The sequence below is a fragment of the Hylobates moloch genome, unplaced genomic scaffold (genome assembly GCF_009828535.3).
Source record: "Hylobates moloch isolate HMO894 unplaced genomic scaffold, HMol_V3 SCAFFOLD_23, whole genome shotgun sequence".
Classification (NCBI taxonomy): Eukaryota; Metazoa; Chordata; class Mammalia; order Primates; family Hylobatidae; genus Hylobates; species Hylobates moloch.
The window spans coordinates 41976026-42002083 of NW_026652298.1; the positions used below are offsets into that span (position 1 = coordinate 41976026).

General features: G+C 49.5%; 1 protein-coding gene across 3 annotated transcripts in view; it reads left to right on the top strand.

Annotated features, from left to right (window-relative positions):
* Positions 1-26058, top strand: part of NPRL3 (NPR3 like, GATOR1 complex subunit) — a 63799-nt gene that overhangs the window by 19631 nt on the left and 18110 nt on the right. For 2 of the 3 annotated variants that reach the window (XM_058433961.1, XM_032145279.2), the window contains exons 2-6: positions 4541-4670; positions 6191-6265; positions 10669-10822; positions 12935-13016; positions 24058-24195. In XM_058433961.1, coding sequence (XP_058289944.1) covers positions 4587-4670; positions 6191-6265; positions 10669-10822; positions 12935-13016; positions 24058-24195 — 533 coding nt within the window. In that variant the 5' untranslated portion in view covers positions 4541-4586. The remainder of the gene's footprint in view (positions 1-4540; positions 4671-6190; positions 6266-10668; positions 10823-12934; positions 13017-24057; positions 24196-26058) is intronic. The other variant, XM_058433962.1, reaches the window with a different exon arrangement.

Consider the following 26058-nt stretch of genomic DNA (forward strand, 5'->3'; position numbering starts at 1 on the left):
CCTGTTTCTCAGTGTGGGGAGTGTGTGATCCTGTTTCTCAGTGTGGGGAGTGTGTGATCCTGTTTCTCAGTGTGGGGTGTGTGTGATCCTGTTTCTTGTCTGGTAAGTTGCTTAGTCGCGATGCTCAACAGTTAATGCTTAATGGTGGTACTTCTGCTAGACTTTCATGCGGTTTTTATAAAATAGCCTTGTAACTTTTCATGGTTTTTAAAAAAGCGATATATTTTTGTTTGGTCTTGATGGTCCTGTTCCCATTTCAGCGAGCCATGTCCTCCAACCGATGAGCAATTGGTTGCAGGGTAAGACCAAGACCTCTCCACCGTCTTTCTGTCTTGATTCCGGCTGCCTTCTCTTCTTGTAATTGTGCTTAATTCCTGATTTCCCTCCATGTTGAAGAGTGACTGATGAGGCACACAGGCGTAGACCTCACTGCCCCAGTTCCCCCACGAATGCCCAGACTTCCCACCACCCTCGCTTTTTCTCCGCCCAGTCATTTAGCTATTTCACATTACCTGAGGGGCCAAGGCATGGCTGGCTGGCACCAGGGAGACTTCTGGGACCAGGCATGTCACACAAACCTCCTCTTCCTCCGGGTAGGCACAAGTAGTCCTGTGAGGGTGGTGGGCAAGCAGGAGTGCACTCTGTCATCTCCCTAGTCCACTGCCGCCCTAGAGAGACCTGTGACTGTTGCTCCTTGTTTTTATTTTTTGAGGGGTTTTGTGGGGGCCTCTCCCAAGGGTTGGGTATTAAGTGTGATGCTCAGGCCTAGATGCTATTGAGTGTGCTTAATAGAGACAGAAATGTTCTCATGGAATTGATATGGTGCTTGTCCAGGAGGGCATGGATGAAGTGCGACTCTTCCATTCCCCTTAACGGTGCGTCTCCTCTGGGCCTTGGAGGTACACACAGCGTCTGTGAGCTTCCAGCAAGGAGATGGGTGGGGGGAGCAGAGTTGAGTTCCCCTCCAGGATGTCTTTCCATCCCTTTTTTTTTGCCCAAGCTAGAGAGCAAGCCCTACTCCAGAAGAGCTCGGCAGTGGTGGAAGGTCCTGGCCTGTTTTCTGGCTGGGCTGGTTCATCTTCCTAAACGTGTTTTTCTTGAATTTCCAAGTTATTCCAGGAATCTTCAGTTTTTGTAACAGATGTTTTATTGTGCTGCAGTACATTTATTAGGCCTTTCACCATCAAAATGAGGGAAAAGGATTTTTAGAAATGTTGGAAGCCAATAAAACAAAACAACATTAGTTTATGGTTCAGTTTGCTGTTTATAAGTTTTGCCCCACCCCCAATCTCATGAAGATAACTCTGTCTTTATGCCTATTACATTACCAGACACACTATATAAAGTATAAAGCCAGATGGGTGCAGTGGCTCATGCCTGTAATCCCAGCACTTTGGGGGGTGCAGTGGCTCATGCCTGTAATCCCAGCACTTTGGGAGGCCGAGGCGGGCAGATCACGAGGTCAGGAGGTCAAGACCAGCCTGGCCAACGTGGTGAAACCCCGTCTCTACTAAAAAATATCAAAAATTAGCTGGGCATGGTGGCACACACCTGTAATCCCAGCTATTTGGGAGGCTGAGGCAGGAGAATCGCTTGAACCCAGGAGGCAGAGGTTTCAGTGAGCCGAGATTGTGCCATTACACTCCAGCCTGGGCGACAGAGCAAGACCCCGTCTCAAGGGAAAAAAAAAGCCACTCAATTGTTTTGTCATGGGGCCGGGCGTGGTGGCTCACGCCTGTCATCCCAGCACTTTGGGAGGCTGAGGCGGGCAGATCACCTGAGGTCAGGAGTTCGAGACCAGCCTGACCAACATGGTGAAACCCCATCTCTACTAAAAATACAAAAATTAGCTGGGCGTGGTATTGGGTGCCTGTAATCCCAGCTACTCGGGAGGCTGAGGCAGGAGAATTGCTTGAACTCGGGAAGGGGAGGTTGCAGTGAGCTGAGATTACGCCATTGCACTCCAGCCTGGGGGACAAGAGTGAGACTTTGTCTCAAAAAAAAAAAAAAAAGTGTTTTGTCATTATATGTGTATAATATTAAGGTGTGGGGAGTAGATTTCTCTGTGGGCCAGATTTGCTCAGATAAACAGAATGGCTAACTGCCACCCTGCTGGCTGCCTTAGAGGGCTCCATGAACAGCCACTAAGTCAATGTGACTTTTTTTTTTTTTTTGAGATGGAGTTTCGCTCTGTCACCCAGGCTGGAGCGCAGTGGCACGATCTCTGCTCACTGCAACCTCTGCCGCCCAGGTTCAAGCGATTCTCCTGCCTCAGCCTCCCGACTAGCTGGGACTACAGGCTTCACTGCGCCCGGCTAATTTTTGTATTTTTAGTAGAGACGGGGGTTTCATCATGTTGGCCATGCTGGTCTCGAACTCCTGACCTCAGGTGATCCACTCGCTTCAGCCTCCCAAAGTGCTAGGATTACAGGCGTGAGCCACCACTCCTGGCCCAATGTGACTTTTTACTTCAGCTCACAGATTTCCAGTTGGCTGTCTCTGCAGACCCTGGCCTCTTGCAGGGAAAGAGCCTTTTATTTGGCTGTTGTGAGGGTGCCTTGAAGTTCAGGTATTTATAAATGTGAACTGGGCTACCACTGCTTGCCTCTGAAAATCCCAGGGACCATCTCACAGCCAAACTAAATTTGGTCCCTGGACTGGTGCCTGAGGACTGAGGCTGAGACATGGCTGTGACTCTTTTTGACAGAGCAGCAGTTTTTAGTGGGGATTTTGGGCTGTCAGAGCAAGGGACCTTTCTGTAGTGGTGGTGGTTATTTTTCTGTTATCTCTGTGTCCCCTGAGTCACTGGGTGGCAGAGTGGAGGGGCACTGTTTAGATAGGATGTGAGGTGTTGGCCCTGGGTCAGTTGCTAGAGCAGAAGTGTTTGGTGGCGTTTTAATACCTCAAACCTTCCTTCAACATTACCATGTCCCACAGATGGGAGTTATAGGGCAGAGTGAGCCATTTAGGGTTTTTGAAGAAAGCATTTTATGCCTGTGATGTAAGGCACTGGAACCCTCCATCTCTGCAGGATAGACCTGCAGTGGGTTGCTGCTGAGGACTTGGCTGTGGGTCCTGCATTTCCCAGGATATCTCTAACAAGATTGATTTCAGAAGGTCCAACTGCAACCTGACTGGGTTGAGAGGCTATTTCCAAATGGCACAAACAGGTTTGACCAAACCCTCGTATGTGGTTTGTTTGTGGGCCTAGGGTGACTTCGGATGGTTAGAGGGTCGTGCCAGTTCAGGAGGAAGGCTGGAAAACAGCGTGAGCCCCACAGCCCATGATAGACTTGGAAAGAATCCTGTAGCTACTTGCCATTTGCTGTTACAGAGCTGAGCTACAGTGCAGTTCAAAGCAGACCTTCCTTTTTCATCACAACGTGGAGGAGTTATGTTAGTCTCTCCCACCCCTTCGCCAAGAGGGCCTCCAGGGAAGAAGCATGACCAGGGATGCACACTAGAATGTCTGTCCTCAGTGATCTCTTCTATGACCTTAGGGGTCTCGCTGCCCAGGGACAGAGTATGGCCCTGGGGAGGCTAGAGCTGCTTTCGCCAAGAGAGTGTACCCTACTGACCTAGATATTAGATTTATTTTTCCTGGGTGGAGAGGTATGCATGGGACTTCTCTCTCTTCTGGTTCCAGATCAGAGGTAGTACATTTGTGTTTCTAGAGCGGAGGCCCTCAGAGCCCTGGGCTGTGAGATAAGAGTCAGCACCACCCACAGCACCCCTGCAGGTGACACTCCCTTATGCAGATCTCCCCAGGCAGGAGGCATCAGCATTGCCAGTAAGGAGACGTAAGGGCACAGACAACCTTGAAAAGGGGAAAAGGGGAAAAGGGGAAAAGGGCTGCCCTCCCTCCCACACCACAGCTGCTCCCACTTCTCCATGGCACCCAGTCCTGTGCAACCCGGTATTTCTGCCATTTGGAAATAGCTGTGATCACAGTGGGCTTGCACATGTTGCACAAAGTTTCTTGCCTGATAAAAACCGGAAAGTTTAAGTGTTCGGGATAAGGGAATGGATGGGCAGCCATGCTATGAGGAAGGAAGTCAGCGCTCTGCACACGTCCCTGTGCTGTCCCCTTGGCCTCCACGTGGCTCTGTGGGTGACGGGCCTGGGTCCTGGGAGTTGAAGGTGCAGCACAGCAAACCTGAGTGTAATTGGGAGAGGCCCCTCTGCCTGTGAACCTTAAAGAGCAGCTCCGCAGGGCAGTGCCAGCTCCAGCTGATCCTCCCTTCAAAAGCAAACTGCAACTGTTTCTCTCCTGAATTTAATAGAGCATGCCAAAAAATGACAGCATGTGCCTTCAGTCTGCGCTTCTCATGCCTTTTACCTTGTAATTCTGGTGATCGTACATCCATAACCTCTGGGATTGCTACAGAAGGGCAACTGTTAGTAGCTTCCATCAGCAGTCGGGGCAGAGAAACTCCATGAAGGTGCAGTTTACTGAGACCCTTCCGCTCTGGGGCCAGCAGGGCATGGTGCTGTGGTACTTTGTTAACTTATTTTTATTCTACCTCTCTTAAATTTTAAGGTTTTCAGATGTTATTCTGGCAACAATTTTGGCAACCAAGTCTGAAATGTGTGGCCAAAAATTTGAACTGAAGATTGATAATGTGCGATTTGTTGGGCACCCAACACTGCTGCAGCATGCTCTGGGGCAGGTATGGCTCTCCCTGGGCCGGTGGGGCTCTCCCTGGGGAGGTACAGACCCTCTGGGTAGGTGTGGCTCTCCCTGGGCAGGTGTGGCTCTCCCTGGGCCGGCAGGCCTCTCCATTCTGGCTCTGGGGGGTTCAGAACTGAGGCTGACACCAGCTCTGGTGAAGGTAACTACTGGACAGGAGACCTGATTAGACACTTGCTATGAACTGTGCGTCTTCATAAACCCAGAGAGTCCAGTGAAAAAGAGACAGGTGTTCTTGCCCCTGAAGACAGGTGCTTCAGTCCCTGTCCCTAGCTTTTACAGTCTGCATTCTAGGTCTGTACTGACTGTGGCCCTCCCCTTCATATATAGGATGTCTGTTTCCAGGGGAGGCCAGGATAATGAGTTAACTAGCATCTGTCAAACCCTCGAATTTTCTACAACGTGATGCAAGCATTTCCTCTTATTTGTTACAAGACACTCTAGTAGCTAATATTAGTATTATTTAGCACTTATTTTTCTGCTAAACCCTCTCTATATGTTCTCTGATGAATAGGTGTCATAGCACTGAGGAATTCATCTTGGTAGCAGGATGAAGGGAACTTGTACACCAGAGCCTGCCAGTCAGCTCTCTGCATACAGGCAGGATCAGTGACAGCATTACTCAGATTCTGAAGGGTTGAACACAGTAACATAGGATTTAGCTACATTTATACAGATCCAGCAATTCTGGGAGGTTCTGTGGTGTTATTCGTGAACCTCTGTGAAGGGAGTTTCTGGGGCGGTTGATGAGCTTGGCCCCCTGTACCGCACCCTCCCTTCTCATCACAGCCCCTATAGCTGGGGCACAGTCCCATACCTGTAGGCAATGAAGGGGAGAGTTGGCAGCCTGCCCGCGGTCACACCCTGTAGGCAGGAGTGGCAGTCAGGGGTAGGGGATGGGTGCCAGGGCAGCCTGGGGCCCCAACTCCCCCTGGTGGCAGAACTTGTAGTTGGCTTTGAAGAGTTCCCTCGTGCCCCTTGGAATGCTTCCCTTGAGTGCCCTGCTCCTTGTGAAGCTGGCTGGATGCCAGAACCCGGAGCACAGAGATTAGGACTTGCTGGCCTGCCTCACCTGGGCCCTGCTCAGGGCTTGGCTGTCCCTGAACATCGTGCTGTCCCCCAGTTGTTCTGAGTATGCGTCATACTTAGCAGATACAGCCTGGGTGGATGCAGGCGGACATGGGACACCGGTGAGGGTGTGGGTCTGGGTCCTCCACCCATTTATGCCCCTCTCCATCTTGTCCCCTGTGGGCATTGTCAGCTCACTTCTGTTAGCGGGGGGGTGGGGGGGTCAGAGCACTGACCTTCACAAAGGTCACACCTTCACAGCTGTGACTTTGTCCATGCAGTAGGCACGCCTCCAGAGCAAAGGCATTCATTGCTTTTCCGAGACCTTGGTGCTATATTCTGGGGACTTTTGCCATGCCTGAAGTAGAATAGCTCTAAACAGCTTTCCTTAGAAAGTCGTCTCAATTAATTAGAACTATGCATCTTTTACAGGTCTCTAAAACAGATCCTTCCCCGAAGAGGGAAGCACCTACTATGATTCTTTTTAATGTGGTGTTTGCACTGAGGGTGAGTGTTTATATAAATGGTTAAGATCAGGGAGTGGGGCCGGGGAGAAGCAGCTCTTTTTTCCAACGAGCATGTCATTGACTCGGAGCTTGGACTGCAGTGGGCATGGTGCTGGCCCCTCCTGGGGTGCAGGCAGACTGCACTTCATTGTTTACCCCTTTTTGTTTTGGTAAAATACACGTAACACTATTTGTCATTTTGAAGTCTATGCTTCAGTGGCATCTGGTACATTCATGTTGTATAACCATCACCACTATCTAGATCTAGAACACTTCCACCACCCCAGAAGGAAACCCCATACCCATTAGCAGTTATTCTCTTTTTTTTTTTTTTTTTGAGATGGAATCTCGCTGTGTCACCCAGGCTGGAGTGCAGTAGCACAATCTTGGCTCAATGCAATCCCTGCCTCCCAAGCTCAAGTGAGTCTCCTGCCTCAGCCTCCCGAGTAGCTGGGATTACAGGCGTGCACCACCATGCCCAGCTAATTTTTCTATTTTTAGTAGAGATGGGGGTCTTGCCATGTTGGCCAGGCTGGTCTTGAACTTGTGACCTCAGGTGATCCACCCACCTTGGCCTCCCAGACTGCTGGGATTATAGGCGTGAGCCACTGTGCCCTGCTAATTTTTGTATTTTTTGTAGAGATGAGTTTTCACCTTATTGCCCCAGCTGATCTTGAACTCCTGGGCTCAAATGATCTTCCCTCCTTTGCCACCCAAAGTGCTGGGATTCCAGGTGTGAGCCACTATGCCCAGCTGGAGCTTAATTTTTAAGGCCGGCCTGCCTTATTGATAAATAAGGAGCTACAAATTAAAACAAAATGATTTGTTAATGGCTCCTGGGGTATAGGGTTCTGGGAGAAGTTCTCCACTTTCTGCTTGATACACTTTCATAGTATTTGCATTTTCATAGCATCTTTGTATTTGTTACATAATTACATAATATAAAGAGCCACAAAGAAAAATGAATTAAGTAAAAAAACAAGCAAATGAATAAACAAAATCCATGATGAATGTTGTCCACCTGTCAACACTGATAACCCCTATGGGACAGTTGATGAAAAGCAGCCACAGCCCCACCCAGGATGCTGTAGGCAGGCCCTCATCTCTGGGGAACAGTGTTTGACAGCAGAGTGTATGATGCCTTTAGATCTAGCAGTCCCACTGTTAGGAGTATTATGAAGAAAACAAGCAACTTTTACAACTGCATAAAGATTTCCCCCCGGTTTGTTCTCAGCAAGAATAAAGAGTTTTATAACAATAATTAAACTGGAGATAATCATAGTGTCTAGTAGTTGGGGAATGATTAAACAATGTGGTGATTATTATACACTGGCCCATCCTCTTGCCATTGAGGGTGAGAAATGGAGATCAGACCAGAACCTGGAGAAGTATGGATTGATTACGGACAGGTAAAAGCAACCGGAGCTGAGCACAATGGCTCACGCCTGTAATCCCAGCGCTTTGGGAGGCCGAAGCGGGCGGATCACCTGAGATCAGGAGTTTGAGACCAGCCTGACCAGCATGGAGATACCTCTTCTCTGCTGAAAAATACAAAATTAGCCAGGTGTGGTGGTGGATGCCTGCCTGTAATCGCAGCTACTCAGGAGGCTGAGGCAGAAGAATCGCTTGAATCCGGAAGGCGGAGGTTGCAGTGAGCCGAGATCGCACCATTGCACTCCAGTCTGGGCAACAAGAGCAAAACTCCATCTCAAAAAAAAAAAAGCAACAGGAAACAAGATAGTCTAGGACTTCAGCTGGCCATGATATTGACGAGTAGGAGAAATTTTGATAATGTAAAGAGTTTGTATTTTTTGGGTGGATAAGTCTTTCTTTTTAAAATATACACTTTTGTCATTTTAAATACATATTCTTTCTTTTTAAAATATACACTTTTGTCCAGGCACAGTGGCTCACTCCTGTATTCCTAGCACTTTGGGAGGCCAAGGTGGGTGGATCACTTGAGCCCAGGAGTTTGACACCAGCCTGGGCGACATAGAGAAACCCCGTCTCTATAAAAAATACAAAAATTAGCCAGGCATGTTGATGTGTGCCTGTAGTCCCAGCTACCTGGGAGGCTGAGGTGGGAGGATCACCTGAGCCTGGAAGGTCAAGGTGGCAGTGAGCAGTGATCATGCCGCTGCACTCCAGCTTGGGCAACAGAGTGAGACCTTATCATAAAAAAAGAAAAAAGAAATACACTTTTTTTTTTTTTTTTTTTTACTTTGAAAAATTTTAAACCCTGAACTAGAGAGAGCAGTCTGACAAACCTTATATGCCTGTCTCAGGTGCCTTTAAGCCCTGGCTCCTTATGTTTCCTTCCCTCTGTCTATTTCAAGGCAAGTCCCAGACCTTATGTCTGTTCATCCCTACATACTTCAGAAGATACCTGTATAAAATATGGGCACTTAATTTTCGGCCACGATACCCTTTGTACATCTGAAAAAATTTACTGTGATAAGTTGGCATCACCTAGTACCTGGTCCATTGAAGCTTTTCCTGATTGCTAAAGCCTTTTCACAGCTGGACTGTCTGAACCAGGATGCAAACCCAGCCCAGCTAGTGCATGTGGTGTCTTTATGTCTCTGTCAATCCAGAGGTCTCCCCTCCCTTTGTTCCATCAAATGTTCCACATTTGGATTAATCTCATTGTGCAGTCAGACTTGCTCTCTGTCCCCATATTTCCTATAAACTAGAAGTTAACTGTGAAGGCTTGGTTCTATTTGGGTACAAGTTTGGGGGATGAGGAAGTCTCATGGGTGATGCCTTAAACTTCATGCCAGTTTATGTCGTGTATGGTGAAAATACGATGTTTCTAAGAGTTCCCATTAGTGCTGGCACACCCTAGGTGTTAGCTTTCTCAGCATGTCCCTCACTCCATGTCAGGCCTTTGCAAAGCGGACATGCTGGGACACCCCGTGAGTGCAGGTCACTGAGCGTCACTGGGGACTGCACCACCTTGTATGTCTGGAAAGGTCAAGCATATGGGCCCTGGACATCCAACTCATGGACACTGTTGTGCCTCAGCTGAATAATCACATATCCAGGATCATTCTCCTCCTCCTTGCTTTGCTCATGGAAGTATTTGTACACAGTTCTTCTTCTAAATGGGTATTTTGTTTTGAGGCAGTTGTATATACCCCATATGTCAGCCCTCTGGTTCCAAGGACACTGTTGAGGGGATGCCCTTGACATTGAGGAGCAGGTCTGCTGCCCAGTGGTGGGCACAGCATGGGAGCAAGTCGGTCCTTTCTCTGGCAAGGGATGCTGCCTTGTTGTAAGTCCATCCAGGTGTGAGTTCTGTTTGTGAACATGGGATCTGATGAGAATATAGAGAATTTCTTCAGCTCCAGGTGAAGAACGTATTTACCGTCCGGGTCAGGCTTTGCCCCTGAAGCCTGGCTGTGAACACTTTGGGCATGGCCTTCCCTCTCAGATAAACAGGAGGGGGAGGCAGCACCAGAGGTGGTAATCAGCAGTACCATTCACCGCTTTCCCTTGTCCCACCTCCACCCCCACAGGATGATTCAGCAGTCCTGTTGGCCTCCAGAAGCACTGAGTCATGGTTGGCCCAGTTATCTGCTCCCTCAAGTGTTGTCACAGATCCCCACAGCTGCATGCCTCCGCCCTTGGCTTGGGCAGATGTGTTTGCCTGGCTGACTGTGGTCCCTGATAGGTTCCAGAGGGTCGAAGGCCCCTCTTGTTCCTGAGAGCCTCCTGCACTGTCCTTTGACCCAGTCATCGTGGTTGCAGAAGGAGCGCTTGGGCAGAGATATGGGCCTGGAGCCTGCTGGTTTTCTTGTTAACCAGTGTTGCTTCTGCTGGGAAGAGCTTCTCATCCTTCAGGACCAAAAGTGTTCAGTGAACAATTGGCCTGGTGCCTCTGTTTTTGTACCGTGCATCCCTGTAGTAATGTGGCCTGTTGTGACTGAATTCTTACATATTGTAGACTGGTTCTGCCTATCAGTAGTCAGCAGTACAGTGGTGACCACAGACACTACCAGGGTCTTTGCTCAGGGCAGGGTCTGTTATTAGTTTGTTAACATGGCTCACTAATTTCTTCTGTTCAGTCCTTGGTGAGGGAGGCACCATTGTTCTTTCTTAAGAACAATAGTGCCCCCTTAGGGCACCCAGGCATTTCCAGAGCCATCTCTGTTACTATTCAGGCAGCCACTCCCAAGAATAGAGCATGGGGGCTGACAGCCAACATTTCTATGGATGGGCCCTGGAGGGGACTCAGGAAATGAGCAGCAGTGGCCTCTGCAAAGGAGCCTGGGGGAAAGGAATAGAGACGCTTTCTTTCATGGTTTGAGTTTTTGCTGTGTACATGTATTAGCTCCATTTAAACTGTGTCCAGCTGTGTCCCTGTGCACACGTTTGAGTCTGTGTATGGTCTGTCTCCTGCAGGCCAACGCAGACCCGTCAGTGATAAACTGTCTGCATAACCTGTCCCGTCGTATCGCCACCGTGCTGCAGCACGAGGAGCGCCGCTGCCAGTACCTCACCCGGGAGGCTAAGCTGATCCTGGCACTCCAGGATGAGGTGTCCGCCATGGCTGATGGTGAGTGCAGCAGGGCGTGATGGGCATGGGTCTGGGCTGGCTCGTGGCCTCTCTGCAGCGCAGACCTCTGTGGAGGGGCTGTCATTCAGTGTTAATGGTGCAGATGTTGGCGGGGCCTCACCCTTCCCAACACCAGCAGAGCAATCAGGAGTTTGCAAGCATCAGCTTTTGGTGAGCTGGGCATTGAAAATGAAGTCCTCACAACAGCTTCGCAAGGCAGGGTCCATGATCTTCCCCATTTTGCAGATGTGGAAACTAAGGCTCAGAGAAGTTACATGATCTTCACACTGGGCTGATTGTGCCTGGGGGGCACAGGAAGACTCCCAAGGGGCACATTTGTAGGTGAATTTTCCTGGATGGATGTGTTGAAATAGATTTCCCGACCAGAAATGTTCTTTATTCCCACACACTGCTGCATGATCACCGTTCACATAGGTGAGGCAGCTCTGCCTAGCCCTGGTCCTGTTGGACATGTTGAAGAAACTATTTACTCCCTGGGGCAGGAGAGGGCGTTGGAAATATCCAGCTGGTGAGGTAGACAGTTTCCAGTTCTTTGCTTTCAGCCAGATTGAAGGCGGACCTAACTGGGTTATCAACTAACCAATTATTAAAAATAATTTTTGTAGACAGACCATTGTGTGTTTTTTGGCCCACTGTAAACATTTCAAAACATAAAGAGACACCTGTAACAAACTCTCCGACTCCATTTTCTATAACAAAAGAGAGAATTAGGAATAAAACTAAAGTCAGACCTAGTTGTTGTAGCAATAAGTAAAATTAGTTATTGACATGAATGAGCAATAATAAAAGAACAGCCTCTCTGACTCAGGTGCATTTTCAGTACAAATTTACTTGTGGCTGGGTGCGGTGGCTCATGCCTGTAATCCCAGCATTTAGGGAGGCCGAGGAGGGTAGACTCCTTGAGCTCAGGAATTCAGGATCAGTGTAGGCAACGTGGTGAAATCTGCCTCTACCAAAAAAACCCAGAAATTAGCCGGGCATGGTCATATGTGCCCGTAGTTCCAGCTACTCGGGATGCTCAGGTGGGAGAATCACCTGAGCCCTGGGAGGTGGAGGTTGTAGTCAGCTGAGATTGCACCGCTGCACTCCAGCAAGGGTGACAGAGTGAGACCCTGTCTCAAACAAACAAACAAACAAACAAAAAAAGAAAAAGTTTATATATTTGACAATTACCTGTCAAAATTTATTTTATTTTTATTTATTTATTTTTTTTTTTGAGACAGAGTCTTGCTCTGTCACCCAGGCTGGAGTGCAGTGGTGTGATCTCTGCTCACTGCAAGCTCTGCCTCCTGGGTTCACGCCATTCTCCTGCCTCAGCCTCCCAAGTAGTTGGGATTACAGGCGCCCACCACCACGCCCGGCTAATTTTTTGTATTTTTAGTAGGGATGGGGTTTTCACCGTGTTAGCCAGGATGGTCTTGATCTCCTGACCTCGTGATCCGCCTGCTTCAGCCTCCCAAAGTGCTGGGATTACAGGCATGAGCCACTGCGCCTGGCTACCTGTCAAAATTTATAATATGTTTCTGTTTTGGCCAATTATATACTAATTATAATTGTGATAATAACAATCCAAAAGTTTTGTTTTTTTAAACATTATCTTTTTAGAGTCTGTGACTTTATTACAGGAAGTAAAAAAAAATTTATTTTAAGTCTATATATATATTTTTAGAAATTTATGAAAAAGGATGAATAAAAGACTTTTTCGCTGGACATGGTAGCTCACACCTGTAATCCCAGCACTTTGGGAGGCCGAGGCGGGAGGATCACTTGAGCCCAGGAGTTTGAGACTAGCCTGGGCCACATAGAGAGACTCTATCTCTACAAAAAATTTTAAAATTAGCAGGTCCAGGCCAGGCATGGTGGCTCATGCTTATAATCCCAGCAGTTTGGGAGGCCAAGGTGGGCGGATTACTTGAGGACAGGAGCTCGAGACCAGCCTGGCCAACATGGTGAATACCTGTCTCTACTAAAAATACAAAAAAATTAGCCAGACATGGTGGCGGCCGCCTGTAATCCCAGCTACTTGGGAGGCTGAGGCAGGAGAATCGCTTGAACCCAGGAGCTGTAAATCTTGTGTTCTGATTCTTGTAGGAAATGAAGGTCCTCAGTCCCCATTCCATCACATCCTGCCCAAGTGCAAGCTGGCCAGGGACCTCAAGGAAGCTTACGACAGGTAAGACAGGTGGGTGTGCTTATTAACCTCCTCCTTATGGGCCAGCCTGCCTGGGCCTGAGGAGCAGCGTCAACAGGTAGGGCTCCCTGGTAGTGACCGCTGTTCTCCTGGGATGTGAGCATCAGAGTTCCCTGAGGTTAGGGCTGGAGAGGACTGGGAAGGAATGGTCATGTGGCTGCTCTTGAAAGAAGTGACCTTGGTGGCTGTTTTTTTTGTTTATTTTTTATTTCTATTTCTATTTATTTCTTTTTTTTGAGATGGAGTTTTGCTCTTGTTGCCCAGGCTAGAGTGCAATGGCGCGATCTCGGCTCACAGCAACCTCCGCCTCCTGGGTTCAGGCGATTCTCCTGCCTCAGCCTCCCGAGTAGCTGGGATTACAGACATGTGCCACCACACCCGGCTAATTTTGTATTTTTAGTAGAGACAGGGTTTCTGCATGTTGGTCAGGCTGGTCCCAAACTCCCGACTTCAGGTGATCCACCCCCCTTGGCCTCCCAAAGTGTTGGGATTACTGGTGTGAGCCGCTGTGCCTGGCCAGTGGCTGTGTTTTAAATGCCAGCCCCTTTGCTGAGTAGCATGCACTCTGCTGGAACTATCACCTCTAGACTCCTCTTAAAACAGAAAACGAGCCTGAAGTTATACATGAGAGTCCGAAAGTGTTTTTAAATCAAACAGATGCAAAATGACATTTTACTGAGCATGATGCAATACCAAGTTCTGGGCCCACCTTCACTAGGTGGGTGTCACTGACTCCAGTCACTCATGAGGAAATTGAGGCTCAGTGGGTGGAGCTGAGGCCAGCTGTCTCCTCCTTACTCTGAGACAGAGTTGGGGTTTGCGACACTGACTGTGTGAGGCCAACAAGCCTTGAGGATACCATGAAAACCTCACAGTCGGCCGGGCACGGTGGCTCACCCTTGTAATCCCAGCACTTTGGGAGGCTGAGGTGGGCAGATCACGAGGTCAGGAGATCGAGACCACGGTGAAACCCCGTCTCTACTAAAAATACAAAAAAATTAGCCGGGCCTGGTGGCGGGGGCCTGTAGTCCCAGCTACTCGGAGAGGCTGAGGCAGGCAGGAGAATGGCATGAACCCGGGAGGCAGAGCTTACAGTGAGCCGAGATTGCGCCACTGCACTCCAGCCTGGGTGACAGAGTGGCACTCCGTCTCAAAAAAAAAAAACAAAAAAAAACCCTCACAGTTGTTCTGATTATATTGGCTGGGCATCACCTTTATTAAATGTGGACAGGCAGGCCGGGCGTGGTGACTCATGCCTGTAATCCCAGCACTTTGGAGGCTGAGGGGCGGATTTCTTGAGGTCAGAAGTGCAAGATCAGCCTGAACAACAATGTGAGATCCCATTTCTACAAAAAATTTTTTTAAAATATCTGAGTGTGGTGGCACAAGCGTAGTCTCAGCTACTCTGGAGGCTGAGGTGGGAGGGTCACTTAAGCCTACGAAATCAAGATTACGGTGATCCATGGTTGTGCCATTGTACTCTGGCCCCGGCAACAGAGCCAGACCGCATATCAAAAATAAAAAAAAAAGGCTGGGCGTGGTGGCTCACACCTGTGATCCCAGCACTTTGCCAGGCCAAGGGGGCGGGGGGGTGGATCATGAGGTCAGGAGTTCGAGATCAGCCTGGGTAACATGGTGAAACCCCATCTCTACTAAAAATACAAAAAATTAGCCGGGCGTGGTGGTGCATGCCTGTAGTCCCAGCTACTCAGGAGGCTGAGGCAGAAGAATCGCTTAAACCTGGGAGGCAGAGGTTGCAGTGAGCTGAGATTGCGCCACTGCACTCTAGCCTGGGTGACAGAGCTAGACTTCGTCTCAAAAAAAAAAATAATAATAATAAAAATAAAAAAAAAAGTAAAATAAAAAATAAATAAAATTTAAAAAATACTTTTTAATTCTTTTTTTGGCTGCCTAGTGAGCTGCAACTGCCCCTACCATTGAGTTTGTTCCAGCCTTCCAGTGCTAACCATTTACCTGTGTTATTTTATATGTGTGTCTCTGTATCTATAAGATAAATTCCTAAAGGCATTACTAATGGGGAAAATGGCATTTGTAATGTTGTGTTTCCTTCTCAGGGGTTTGTACCTCTGCCTACACTCCCACCAGCAACACACGAGATGCCTCTTCCCCCGAGCTTTGCCAACATCGAGTCTCGTGAAATTGTGGATCTTAACCAGTATAATAGGTGGGGAATGGGATCTCTCTGTAGCTTTATTGTAATGCATTGATGCATCTCTTCACATGTTTGAACCACTTGTCTTTTCTGTGAGCTCGCTGCTCAGATCCCTTGTTCATTCTTCTATTGGGAAATATAAGTCCTTAAATATAGGAGAGTGATTTGTCTTTTGTGATATAATTTGCAACTAGCATTTGTTTGTCTCTTGGTGACCCTGGGGACTGAGCCTCCCCAGGTGTGAGAGAACATCAGCCTTTGCCAGGTGATTGCTTTGTTTTCTAGCCCCTTCTGTGTTGGAGAATGGGACCTTTGTGGTCATATAGTCTGACCCTGTCTTTTATTCACTGTTATCACACTAATGTTTTCTCTGTGTTGAGAGAATTACTACCCTCTGGTTTTGAATTGCCTGGTATCCAGTCTCTTCCTTGGAAATTGTTCCCTTATTCTGAGTGTATGCCTCAACTCGGATTAGATTACAAGCAAAAATCAGGCTAACTTGGAATTAAAATAAAAACCAAGCTGGTTGGTGGTGTGCTCCTGTAGTCCCATCTCACAGGCGAGGGCAAGGTTGGGGGATCACTTGAGCCCAGGAGTTTGAGCTTGTAGTGCTCTAGGCTGGTGTCTGAATAGCCACTGTACTCCAGCCCCAGCAACATGGTGAGACCCTGTCTCTTAAAAATCTGTTTAAATAAAAACCAAACCATTGACTTTATATTTTTTTCTTTTTTGAGACGGAATATCCCTCTGTCTCCCAGGCTGGAGTGCATTCTTCTGCCTCAGCCTCCCGAGTAGCTGGGACTACAGGCGCACACCACCACGCCCGGCTAATTTTTGTATTTTTCGTAGAGATGGGGTTTCACCATATTGGCCAAGCTGGTCTCGAACTCCTGACCTTGTAGATCCGCCCGGCTCGGCCTCCCAGAGTGCTGGGATTACAGGCATGAGCCACCGTGCCCGGCGCATTGACTTTATATTTCTAAAGGAAGAATGGACTATGATTTCTTAGGTTTGAATTGTGCTGGAAAGTTGAAAGGAGACAAAACCTTGGACTGCCTGTTGTGTGATCTGCAGGCTGTGGAGTAGCTCAGAACTTGAGGCGACCCAGCGCCACCTAGTGGATATTGAAGGAGGACAGGAATCTGAGTTTTGGTGAAAAAGGCTCCTAAGCTGTTGTTGAGCACGTAGCATTCTTTCCCGACCTACGCATTCTGTTTGTTAGTGCCCAGGATCACATTTCCTCCATCCAAACTCCCACCCTAACAGTCTTGGGTCCTGGAGCTTGCCCCAGGGATGCTGGGAGCTATGTTTCTCTGGCAGGAGTCCAGGCAGTAGTATCCTCCCTGTACCCCATCCTTGTCTGGCACTGGCATGGCTCTGCAGACACCCAGGAGCGCCTCTGGGCTGTGGCCTCTCCTCTGTCCTCATCCCATCAGGTCCATGGTTGGCCTTGAGGGTCTGGTCTGCTGCTGCTCACTCTTCTGCACTGAGAAGAGGAGACTGAGTTTCCATTGCTGATCAGGTGACCTAGGACACACAGCGCCCTTTCTCCTGATGGTGACTTACTGCCAGATCTGGGGGAATCTCAGAACAGAACTGAAAGACCAGAAGCTGTGAGATTAATGAGGTTGGAGAGTGGGGTGGGATTTTTCAAAGGAATTGTTCCTGGTTCTTTTTTTTTTTTTTTTTTAATTTAAGACAGGGTCTCTGTTGCCAGGCTGGAGCGCAATCTTGGCTCACTGCAACATCTGTCTCCCAGGCTCAGGTGATCCTCCCATCTCAGCCTCCGGAGTAGCTGGGACTAATCAGGCACATGACACCACGCCTGATTAGGTTTTGTATTTTTTTGTGGAAATGGGATTTTGCCATGTTGCCCTGGCTGATCTTGAATTCCTGGACTTAAGCAATCTACCCGCCTTAGCTTCCCAAAGTGGTGGGATTATAGGCATGAGCCACCACGCCTGGCCCCCAGTTGCTATTTTATTTATTTATTTGAGATGGAGTCTTGCTTTGTCACCCAGGCTGGAGTGCAGTGGCACGATCTCAGTTCACTGTAACCTCCGTCTCCCGGGCTCAAGCGATTCTCCTGCCTCAGCCTCCCGAGCAGCTAGGATTACGGCGCCTGCCACCACGCCCGGCTAATTTTTGTATTTTTAGTAGAGATGGAGTTTCACCATGTTAACCAGGCTGGTCTTGAACTCCTGACTTCGTGATCTGCCCACCTCAGCCTCCCAAAGTGCTAGGACTACAGGCGTGAGCCACCACGTCCGGTCCCCAGTTATTTTAATTAAAGCTAGCGTTATGGTGTGGCTGAATAGGCTGGTGGCCCTGTCCTGCAGGACCTAACATCTGTGAATATAGGCTGGGAAGGTGAATCGCTCAGGAGGCCCCCAACAGTTGTGCCAGACCTAGCACTTGTGTCTCCCTGTGGATCCCAGTGGCCCTCAGTGATAGCATGTCACTCATTCCTATGACCATTGTGTTGTGTCTCCCAGGAGGGCAGGGATGTCTCTTCACTTTCTGCAACACAGCCCCTACACTCAGCCTGTGGAGGAGCACAGCTCCTCCACTAGGGGTTGACGGAATGTGTGGGTGGGAATAACAGCAGTGTAGATTCTGTGGAGTGTGAAGAAGTGATTTGCTGAATGGTTCTCCGAGTTAACAGGACCTGTGGTGGAGAGTGATGTCCAGGGTCTGGCTGGGTAGGTGGTACTTGGTGCGGAGCCTTGCACTGCAAACTGTTGAGAGCAGGGTTGGTCCATGGACGCTCTGTGAATGTCCTGAGAGTTGTAGTCCCCATTTCCATAAAAATGCACCTATATATAAACTTTCGTTTGAAATTTCAAGGTAGGCTGTTTGGAACCCACATAGATCTTTTGGGTTATGCAGCATCCCACTACTTATAGTAGGAAGCCAGGCCCATCCTTGGGACCAGAGGATGCAGAGGTTTGTGGGATAGCTTCACAGGTCCTGTCCAGTTCTAAGGTTAGGAATGGATGCTTTCTCAGATGCTAAAGGCTGAGGGGACTAGACTAAGCTTGTGCACATTTCTGTCTTCGAGATGAACGGCGAGAGTGTGTTTGAAGCCAGCCGTTCCCTTTTGCATAGTCATTGTCAGGATGCAGGGCTTTGGCTGGGGCACCTATCTCCTGTCACAGACTGGGCTGGGCCCTCTTGGCTGGCCCAGAGCTCTGTGAGGGGCTGGATAAGCCTTGAGGGGGACAGTGTTTTCCTCCAGAGTGTTTTCAGACCATTAAACACCTTGCAAATAGAAGGGCAAGCTCGGCAGGAAAACTTTCAGGGCCCAAACCCTACTTGTGCTAAGGGCTCTTGTCTTAAAGCTGCAGACTTAAAAACAGGGACAAACCTTTCTCTTCCCTCTTCTTAACAGACTTCAGTGCAGCTCCTGGCTTACCCTCTTGCTGTGGGGGATTTACAGGCTAGAGGTTGGGCTGGCACATTTCCAGAGCAGTCATCCCTCTGACATGTTCAGGGAATTTGCCCAGGTCTGCCATGGCCTTTGGGGCACTCCTGGTGGCAGCACTTGTCACCGCTCTAGCGAGCTGGGTGAGTTCATAAAGAAGCACCAGCCTCAGTGCAGAGTGCTCTGAGGGAGAAAGCAGCAGGTGGGTGAGCTGGTGCTTGGGAAAATGGAGTAAAGTCCACATGGAAATTAGAGGAATCAACATGGCATGTCTCTGCCAGAGGAGAGGGCCCCATGCCAGTGTACAGACCAGACCGTATGACTGCGGCTCCAAGGACAGCTGACGTGGTGAGGGCAGCAGAGGTGATCAAGCTAGGAAGTCACTAGAAGAACCTTAATGTGTTCGGCCTCCTGCCCTCATTTCTCCATACCCATAGCTGGAACTTGTTCCTGGCTTTCCATGAGGTGTGTTCCAAGCCCCTGTTCCTTTTCCTGTAACTCTCTCCAGTTTCTAATGCTCCATACAATTTGATTACAATTATGTGTCTTTTTTTTTAAACTTTAATTTCAATTTTTTTTTTTTTTTGAGGTGGAGTTTCACTTTTGTTACCCAGGCTGGAGTGCAATGGCACGATCTGGGCTCCACTGCAACCTCCGCCTCCTGGGTTCAAGCTATTTTCCTGCCTCAGCCTCCTGAGTAGCTGGGATTACAGGCATGCGCCACTGTGCCCGGCTAATTTTGTATTTTTAGTAGAGACGGGGTTTCTCCATGTTAGTCACACTGGTCTCAAGCTCCCAACCTCAGGTGATCCGCCCGCCTCGGCATCCTAAAGTGCTGGGATTACAGGCGTGAGCCACCGTGCCTGGCCAATGTGTCTTTTTTAAAAATTTTAATTTCAATTTTTTTTGAGACAGGGTCTCGCTCTGTCACCCAGGCTGGAGTGCAATGGCGTGATCTCAGCTCACTGCAGCCTCCACCTCCTGGGTTGAAGTCATTCTCCTGCCTCAGCCTCCCAAGTAGCTGTGATTACAGGTGCCTGTCACCACACCCGGCTAATTTTTTTTTTTTTTTTTGAGATGGAGTTTCACTCTTGTTGCCTAGGCTGGAGTGCAATGGCACGATCTCAGCTCACTGCAACCTCACCTCTGCCTCCACCTCCCGGGTTCAAGCGATTTTCCTGCCTCAGCCTCCCAAGTAGCTGGGATTACAGGCATGTGCCACCACGCCCGGCTAATTTTGTACTTTCAGTAGAGACGGGGTTTTTCCCTGTTGGTCAGTCTGGTCTCAAACTCCTGACCTCAGGTGATCCACCCGCCTTGGCCTCCCACAGTGCTGGGATTACAGGTGTGACCCACGGCACCCGGCCTAATTTTTTTTTTTTTTTTTTTTTGAGACGGAGTCTTGCTCTGTCTCCCAGGCGGGAGTGCAATGGCGCGATCTCGGCTCACTGCAAGCTCCGCCTCCCGGGTTCATGCCATTCTCCTGCCTCAGCCTCCCGAGTAGCTGGGACTACAGGCGCCTGCCAACACGTCCGGCTAATTTTTTGTATTTTTAGTAGAGATGGGGTTTCACTGTGTTAGGCAGGATGGTCTCGATCTCCTGACCTGGTGATCCGCCCGCCTCGGCCTCCCAAAGTGCTGGGATTACAGGCTTGAGCCACCGCGCCCGGCCCACCCGGCCTAATTTTTGTATTTTTAGTAGAGACAGGGTTTCACCATGTTGGCCAGGCTGGGCTCGAACTCCTGACCTCAAGTGATCGGCCTGCCTCGGCCTCCCAGGTTTTGGGATTACAGACGTGAGCCATCACGCCTGGCCAATTATGTGTGTGTCCACATGCCGCTGAGTGAAGCCCCCAGCGTGCAGAGCAGCCAAGTTGTGTTCTTCCTTGTTGCACTTCAAGTACCTAAACTGGTGCTGGGAGCCACAGCACATGTCGTAAGGCCTCGCTGTGCTCCTAGAGGGAGCAAAGACAGCCGCATTTGAAACAATAGGAGCCTCCGTATTCTGATTCTGTGGTGTCCCAACAGCCACTTTGAGCTGCATCCTAAATAGGACAGAAACAGAAAGGCCTTGGGTGGGTGCAGTGGCTCACGCTTGTAATCCTAGATCTTTAAAAAGCCAAGGTGGGAGGATTGCTTGAGCCCAGGAGTTTGAGACCAGCCTGGGCAACATAGTGAGACTCCGTCTCTAAAACAAACAAACAAAAAAAAAAGTCACCCAGGCGTGATGTTGCATGTCTGTAGTCCCAGTTACTTGGGAGGTTGTCTTGAGCCCAGGAGATCGAGGCTGCTAGTGAGCGGAGATGGCGCCACTGCACTCCAGCCTGAGCAACAGTGAGATCCCGTCTCATAAAAAAGAAAAAAAAAAGAGACCTTTTATTTCCAGTGGCCCTCCTTTCTGACCCAGATGGTGACAGCACAGTGCATGGGGCCACCTCTCGCTTGCCCTTTCTTCCCTGTCGCATACGGATGCCAAGATCCTAACTGTTGCTTACTCAAGTTGAGTAACCTGGATCCCCCGGACAAATCTCTCCTAGTGTGATCTTTAATTCCTTAGAGACTGGGACATTTCTTAGGGTTTGATATGAGTTTTTCATCCTGCAAAGACCCTGACCAAAGAGAGGTAAGGTTCTGGGAGCCTCTCTCTGCTCTGACATACTTGGTTAGCATGCAGTTCTGGAAGAAGCTGAGACTGCCGCCCTCCTCTGGGACCTTGGGGCTGTGGTGTTCTCTCAGCACCCCATATTGACGTGTCCTGAGAGACGTCAGAGGGGCCGTTTGTACCTTCTGGCCTGGGGCAGCCAGCAGTCTGGCCAAGCCTCCCGGACTTAGCCGGATGTGGGTGTGTTGGCCTGTCCTGCCAACTGGGAGCTGAGAATAGCAGAATAGGGTCAGGGGGTGATGGGAAAAGCACTAGTTGGCTGCTCTCCTGGGCGGTGGGGCAGTGAACAGAGGAAACATGATGCGGGGAGGTGCTGTAGAAATGGGCAGTTTGGAGAAGAACTTGAGTGTTTTGCTCCTATTTTAGAACTGGTGTCATTGTTAGGCTTTACAGGCTGTGTTCCCTGTGCAGGACACAAGGAAGGTGCTGGCCACTTCGAGTGGCCAGGGAGTTGGTGGAGATCCCACCCCTGTTGCCTGGAGCCCCTGGGGATGCGGTGGAGGCCAGCTGCAGACAGCTTTGCTTGAGCAGTTGCAGCTCCTCTGTATCACAGAACAAGTGCTGTTGGTTCTTATTTAAGGCAAGGGTGCTTTGTGGTGAGCGGTGGAGTCGGGTGGGGCCCTGGCTTCTCCATCAGGGAGTTTTAGAAGCTCCTGGTGAAAACAACTCCTTCCTTGTTTTGTGTGGTTCCCCCAGGGGATGACGTGGGCTGCATCCCCACTATGGAGCCTTTTGTTGGGGCAGGGCTTCCTGGGAAAGACGGTGCACGCACGGAGGGCTTCCTGGGAAAGACGGTGCACGCACGGAGGGCTTCCTGGGAAAGACGGTGCACGCACGCAGGGCTTCCTGGGAAAGACGGTGCACGCACGGAGGGCTTCCTGGGAAAGACGGTGCACGCAGGGAGGGCGGTGTGTCCTTGGCTTCATTCAGGAAATGCAGCTCTGTGCCTATGTGCCTGACACATTGTACAATGTGTAGAGAGCAGAGAATGAAACCCACAAGCCCCCCTCCTCAGTAGTGAGTTCTGGTTGGGGAGACAGCATTAGGCAGCAGGTGAGGGGTTGGAGTGCCAGTGGGGCTGGGGTCAGGGATGCTTCACTGAGAATGTGACACTTGAGTGGAGACCGATGGAGTAAAGGAGCCTTGGGGTGTCTGCAGAGAGTTTGTGGGCAAGGGCAAATGCCAGGGCCCTGAGCACAGCTGGACCTGAGTGACTGGGCACAGGAAGTGAGGTCACAGGAACGTGGGTGTTGCAGGCCCATGGCTGGGACTGCCCAGGTGGGAGTGTGGGGAGGGGTAGGCAGAGGAGCCAGGGCTCTGGGTGGCTTGGGCCTGGTGGTGCTGAAAAGGCCTGGATTTTGGACATTCCTGCAGGTGGAGCAGATGGGATTTGCTGATGGTTTAAAGTGGATTGTGAAAGAAATAAGGAATCTGGGTTGGTGTTGCTATGTTTGGCCTGAGCAAGCTTTGGGACCCTAAAGAACCAAGTTGCCTTACTGATAGAATGTGGAGTGAAAGGTTTTCCATTGTAGTGAAGTGTTGGGGCTGGCTAGGACGGTTGGCTTGTGGTGACCACTTGGTATCCACACGCACTGCAACTGGGGTGCTATGGGCATCTGCAGAGTGCAAGGAGGTGGGCACTGTGTGCTTCTCACCCCTGGAACACTCTGGGGGGACTTGGCATTCCTTCCCTGCCCTCCCCTCCCTCTGAAACAGCCACTGTTCTGCCTGGACGTGCACCTGTGACTGGGTCTTCATGAGGTGTGCAGGGCAGGCCCATTCACAGGGAGGATGTACTCTGGGTGTTGGGTGTCTGCCAGGGGTCTCGACGGGCAGGGGCCTGAGTTAGAGTGCCTCTAGTGCACTGAGTCTCCAGCACAGGGTACGGCTTCTCTCAAGCCCTGGCAGTCTGGTTGAACTACAGATTCCAGGGCTAGCTAGAAATATGTTTCTTTTTTTCTTTCTTCTTCTTCTTCTTCTACAGATTCCAGGGCTAGCTAGAAATATGTTTCTTTTTTTCTTTCTTCTTCTTCTTCTTCTTTTTTTTTTTTTTTTTTTTTTTTTTTTTTTGCCCAGGCTGGAGTGCAGTGGCGTGATGTCAGCTCACTGTAACCTCCGCCTCCTGGGTTCAAGTGATTCTCCTGCTTCCGCCTCCCGAGTAGGTGGGACTACAGGCGCGCGCCACCACGCCTGGCTAATTTTTGTATTTTTAGTAGAGACGGGGTTTCACCATGTTGGCCAGGCTGGTCTCTAACTGCTGACCTCGTGATCCACCTGCCTTGGCCTCCCAAAGTGCTGGGATTACAGGCATGAGCCACCATGTCTGGCCCCCATATTTTCTTTTCTTAAACATTATGAGATCTTTTTTTTTCTTTTTTTGTGGTATGAAAATAGATTTATTTTTTTTCCTTTTTTTTCCCTGAAGACATGCCAGTTTTATTATTAATTTTTTTTGCACACAAAACAATAAACATTTTCTAAAAATACATACAAACAAAAAGATGCATATCAAACATATTAGGAAGGTTGCACATAGGAAGACGGGGAGTAGAAATGGGGGGTAGGAATTAAAGAAAATAAATGAGAGAGGGGCTTTGTATGGATCAATATAATGTGATCTTAAGAGATGCTCTCCTGCCCGGGTCTCCACCTGCAGCTTCCCCTAAGCAGCAGGGGAATCAGCACCATTGAGCAGGGTGTTTTCTGATCTGTGTGCATGGTTAGAAAGTTTATGTGAATGGGTAACAGCGCACACTCTCTGCAGCCTGTGCACGTCGGGCATGGTTCGGCTTCACATCAACAGCTGGCTGGAGGTGAGCTTCTGCCTGCCCCACAAGATCCACTATGCGGCCTCCAGCCTGATCCCCCCAGAGGCCATTGAACGAAGCCTGAAAGCCATCCGGTGAGTGCCCAGCCACACGTGCTCACTCCCTGCCAGGGCCCTTCCCTTTAGCTTCTCCCTGAGAGATTTTACCACTTACTTTGTTCCAAAATTTCTCTTTTCTTCTTCCCGCTGTGGAAGCTGGCAGGTGGGGCTCTGCCGTTTATAGAAGTTAAAACACATAATTTTGTATCCACTTGTGTCCAGAAATGACCAATCCCAGGTTTCCTCTGGGCCCTAATGGCACCACCTTAGGCCTGGGCAGGGCAGCCTGGATGTGGGGCTGAGTGTCCTAGGGGAAGCCGGAGGGCTGGAGGGACTTCGTCTTGATAGTGTTGCCCTACCCCAGTCTTTTGCATTTCAGTCAGCACTCGTGGGATCTCAGTTACTTTTTTTTTTTTTTTTTTGGTGTGTGTGTGTGTGTGAGAGAGAGAGACAGAGTGGCGCAATCCCGGCTCACCGCTACGTCCACCTCCCAGGTTCAAGTGATTCTCCTGCCTCAGCCTCCCGGGTAGTTGGGATTACAGGCGCCAGCTGCCATGCCTGGCTAGTTTTTTTGGTATTTTAGTGGAGACAGGGTTTCACCATGTTGGCCAGACTGGTCTCGAACTCCTGACCTCAGGTGATCCGCTCATCACTCATCTCAGCCTCTCCAAAATACACTTTCTTAATTTAATTGACTTTCTTTTTTTTTTTTTTTTTGAGAGGTACTCTTGCTTGGGGCTCGAGTGTGATGGCACAATCTCCACTCACTGAGGTCTCTGTCTCCCGGGTTCAAGCGATTCTCCTGCCTCAGCCCCCTGAGTAGCTGAGATTATGGGCGCACACCACCACACCTGGCTAATTTTTGTATTTTTAGTAGAGATGGGGTTTCACCATGTTGGCCAGGCTGGTCTTGAACTCCTGACCTCGTGATCCACCCGCCCCGGCCTGCCAAAGTGCTGGGTTACAGGTGTGAGCCACCATGCCCTGGCAATTTAATTGATTTTCTGCAAGGAAAGAAAGCCCAGTCCTTTGGCACCACCTGTTCCCAAGTCCCCCAATACCCTGAACATTTTTTAATTGTAAGAATATATCTGGGCACGTTGCTGAAAATTTGGAAATGACAGAAAGCAAAGCACTGCCTAGTTCCACCCTCCCCAGTCCGTGCTCTTTCCTTTCAATCCTAGCTAAGCATATTTTAACGTACTTCTGTCCCTAGTCTGTGAGGAGGATTTTGCTTTTCCCATATTTGGGACAATTTCCTTAGGAAAGATTCATTCATTTCTTCAATGAACAGATGTTTGCTGGGCGTCTCTGAGGTGGGATATGGAGTCTAGTCTTCGAGCCTTCCCCACTTTTGTCATGTGTTTTTTTCTGAGGGTGACATAATCCTTGCAGGTTTTGTTTTTGTTGTTTTTGAGACAGAGTCTCGCTCTGTCGCCAGGCTAGAGTGCAATGGCGCAATCTCGGCTCACTGCAAGCTCCTCCTCCCAGGCTCAAGTGATTCTCCTGCCTCAGCCTCCCGAGTAGCTGGGACCCCAGGTGGGTGCAACCACACCCGGATTATTTTTTTATTTTTAGTAGAGATGGGGTTTCACCATGTTGGCCAGGCTGGTCTCGAACTCCTGACCTCACGTGACCTGCCTGCATTGGCCTCCCAAAGTGCTGGGATTATAGGCATGAGCCAGTCCTTGGCAGATTTTGTGAAGGCCTCCAAACAGACCACTGCCCTTTTCTCAAATCCCACTCTTGGCCCTTCTCTCCACAGTTAAGGGCCGGGAGGCTCCAGCTGCACGTTTGTGTCCCAGGTGCATACCTGATGCATACCTGGTGCAGGACCTGGTGCATACCTGGCGCAGGACCTGGTGCATACCTGGTGCAGGGTTCCCTGCACTTCGTAGG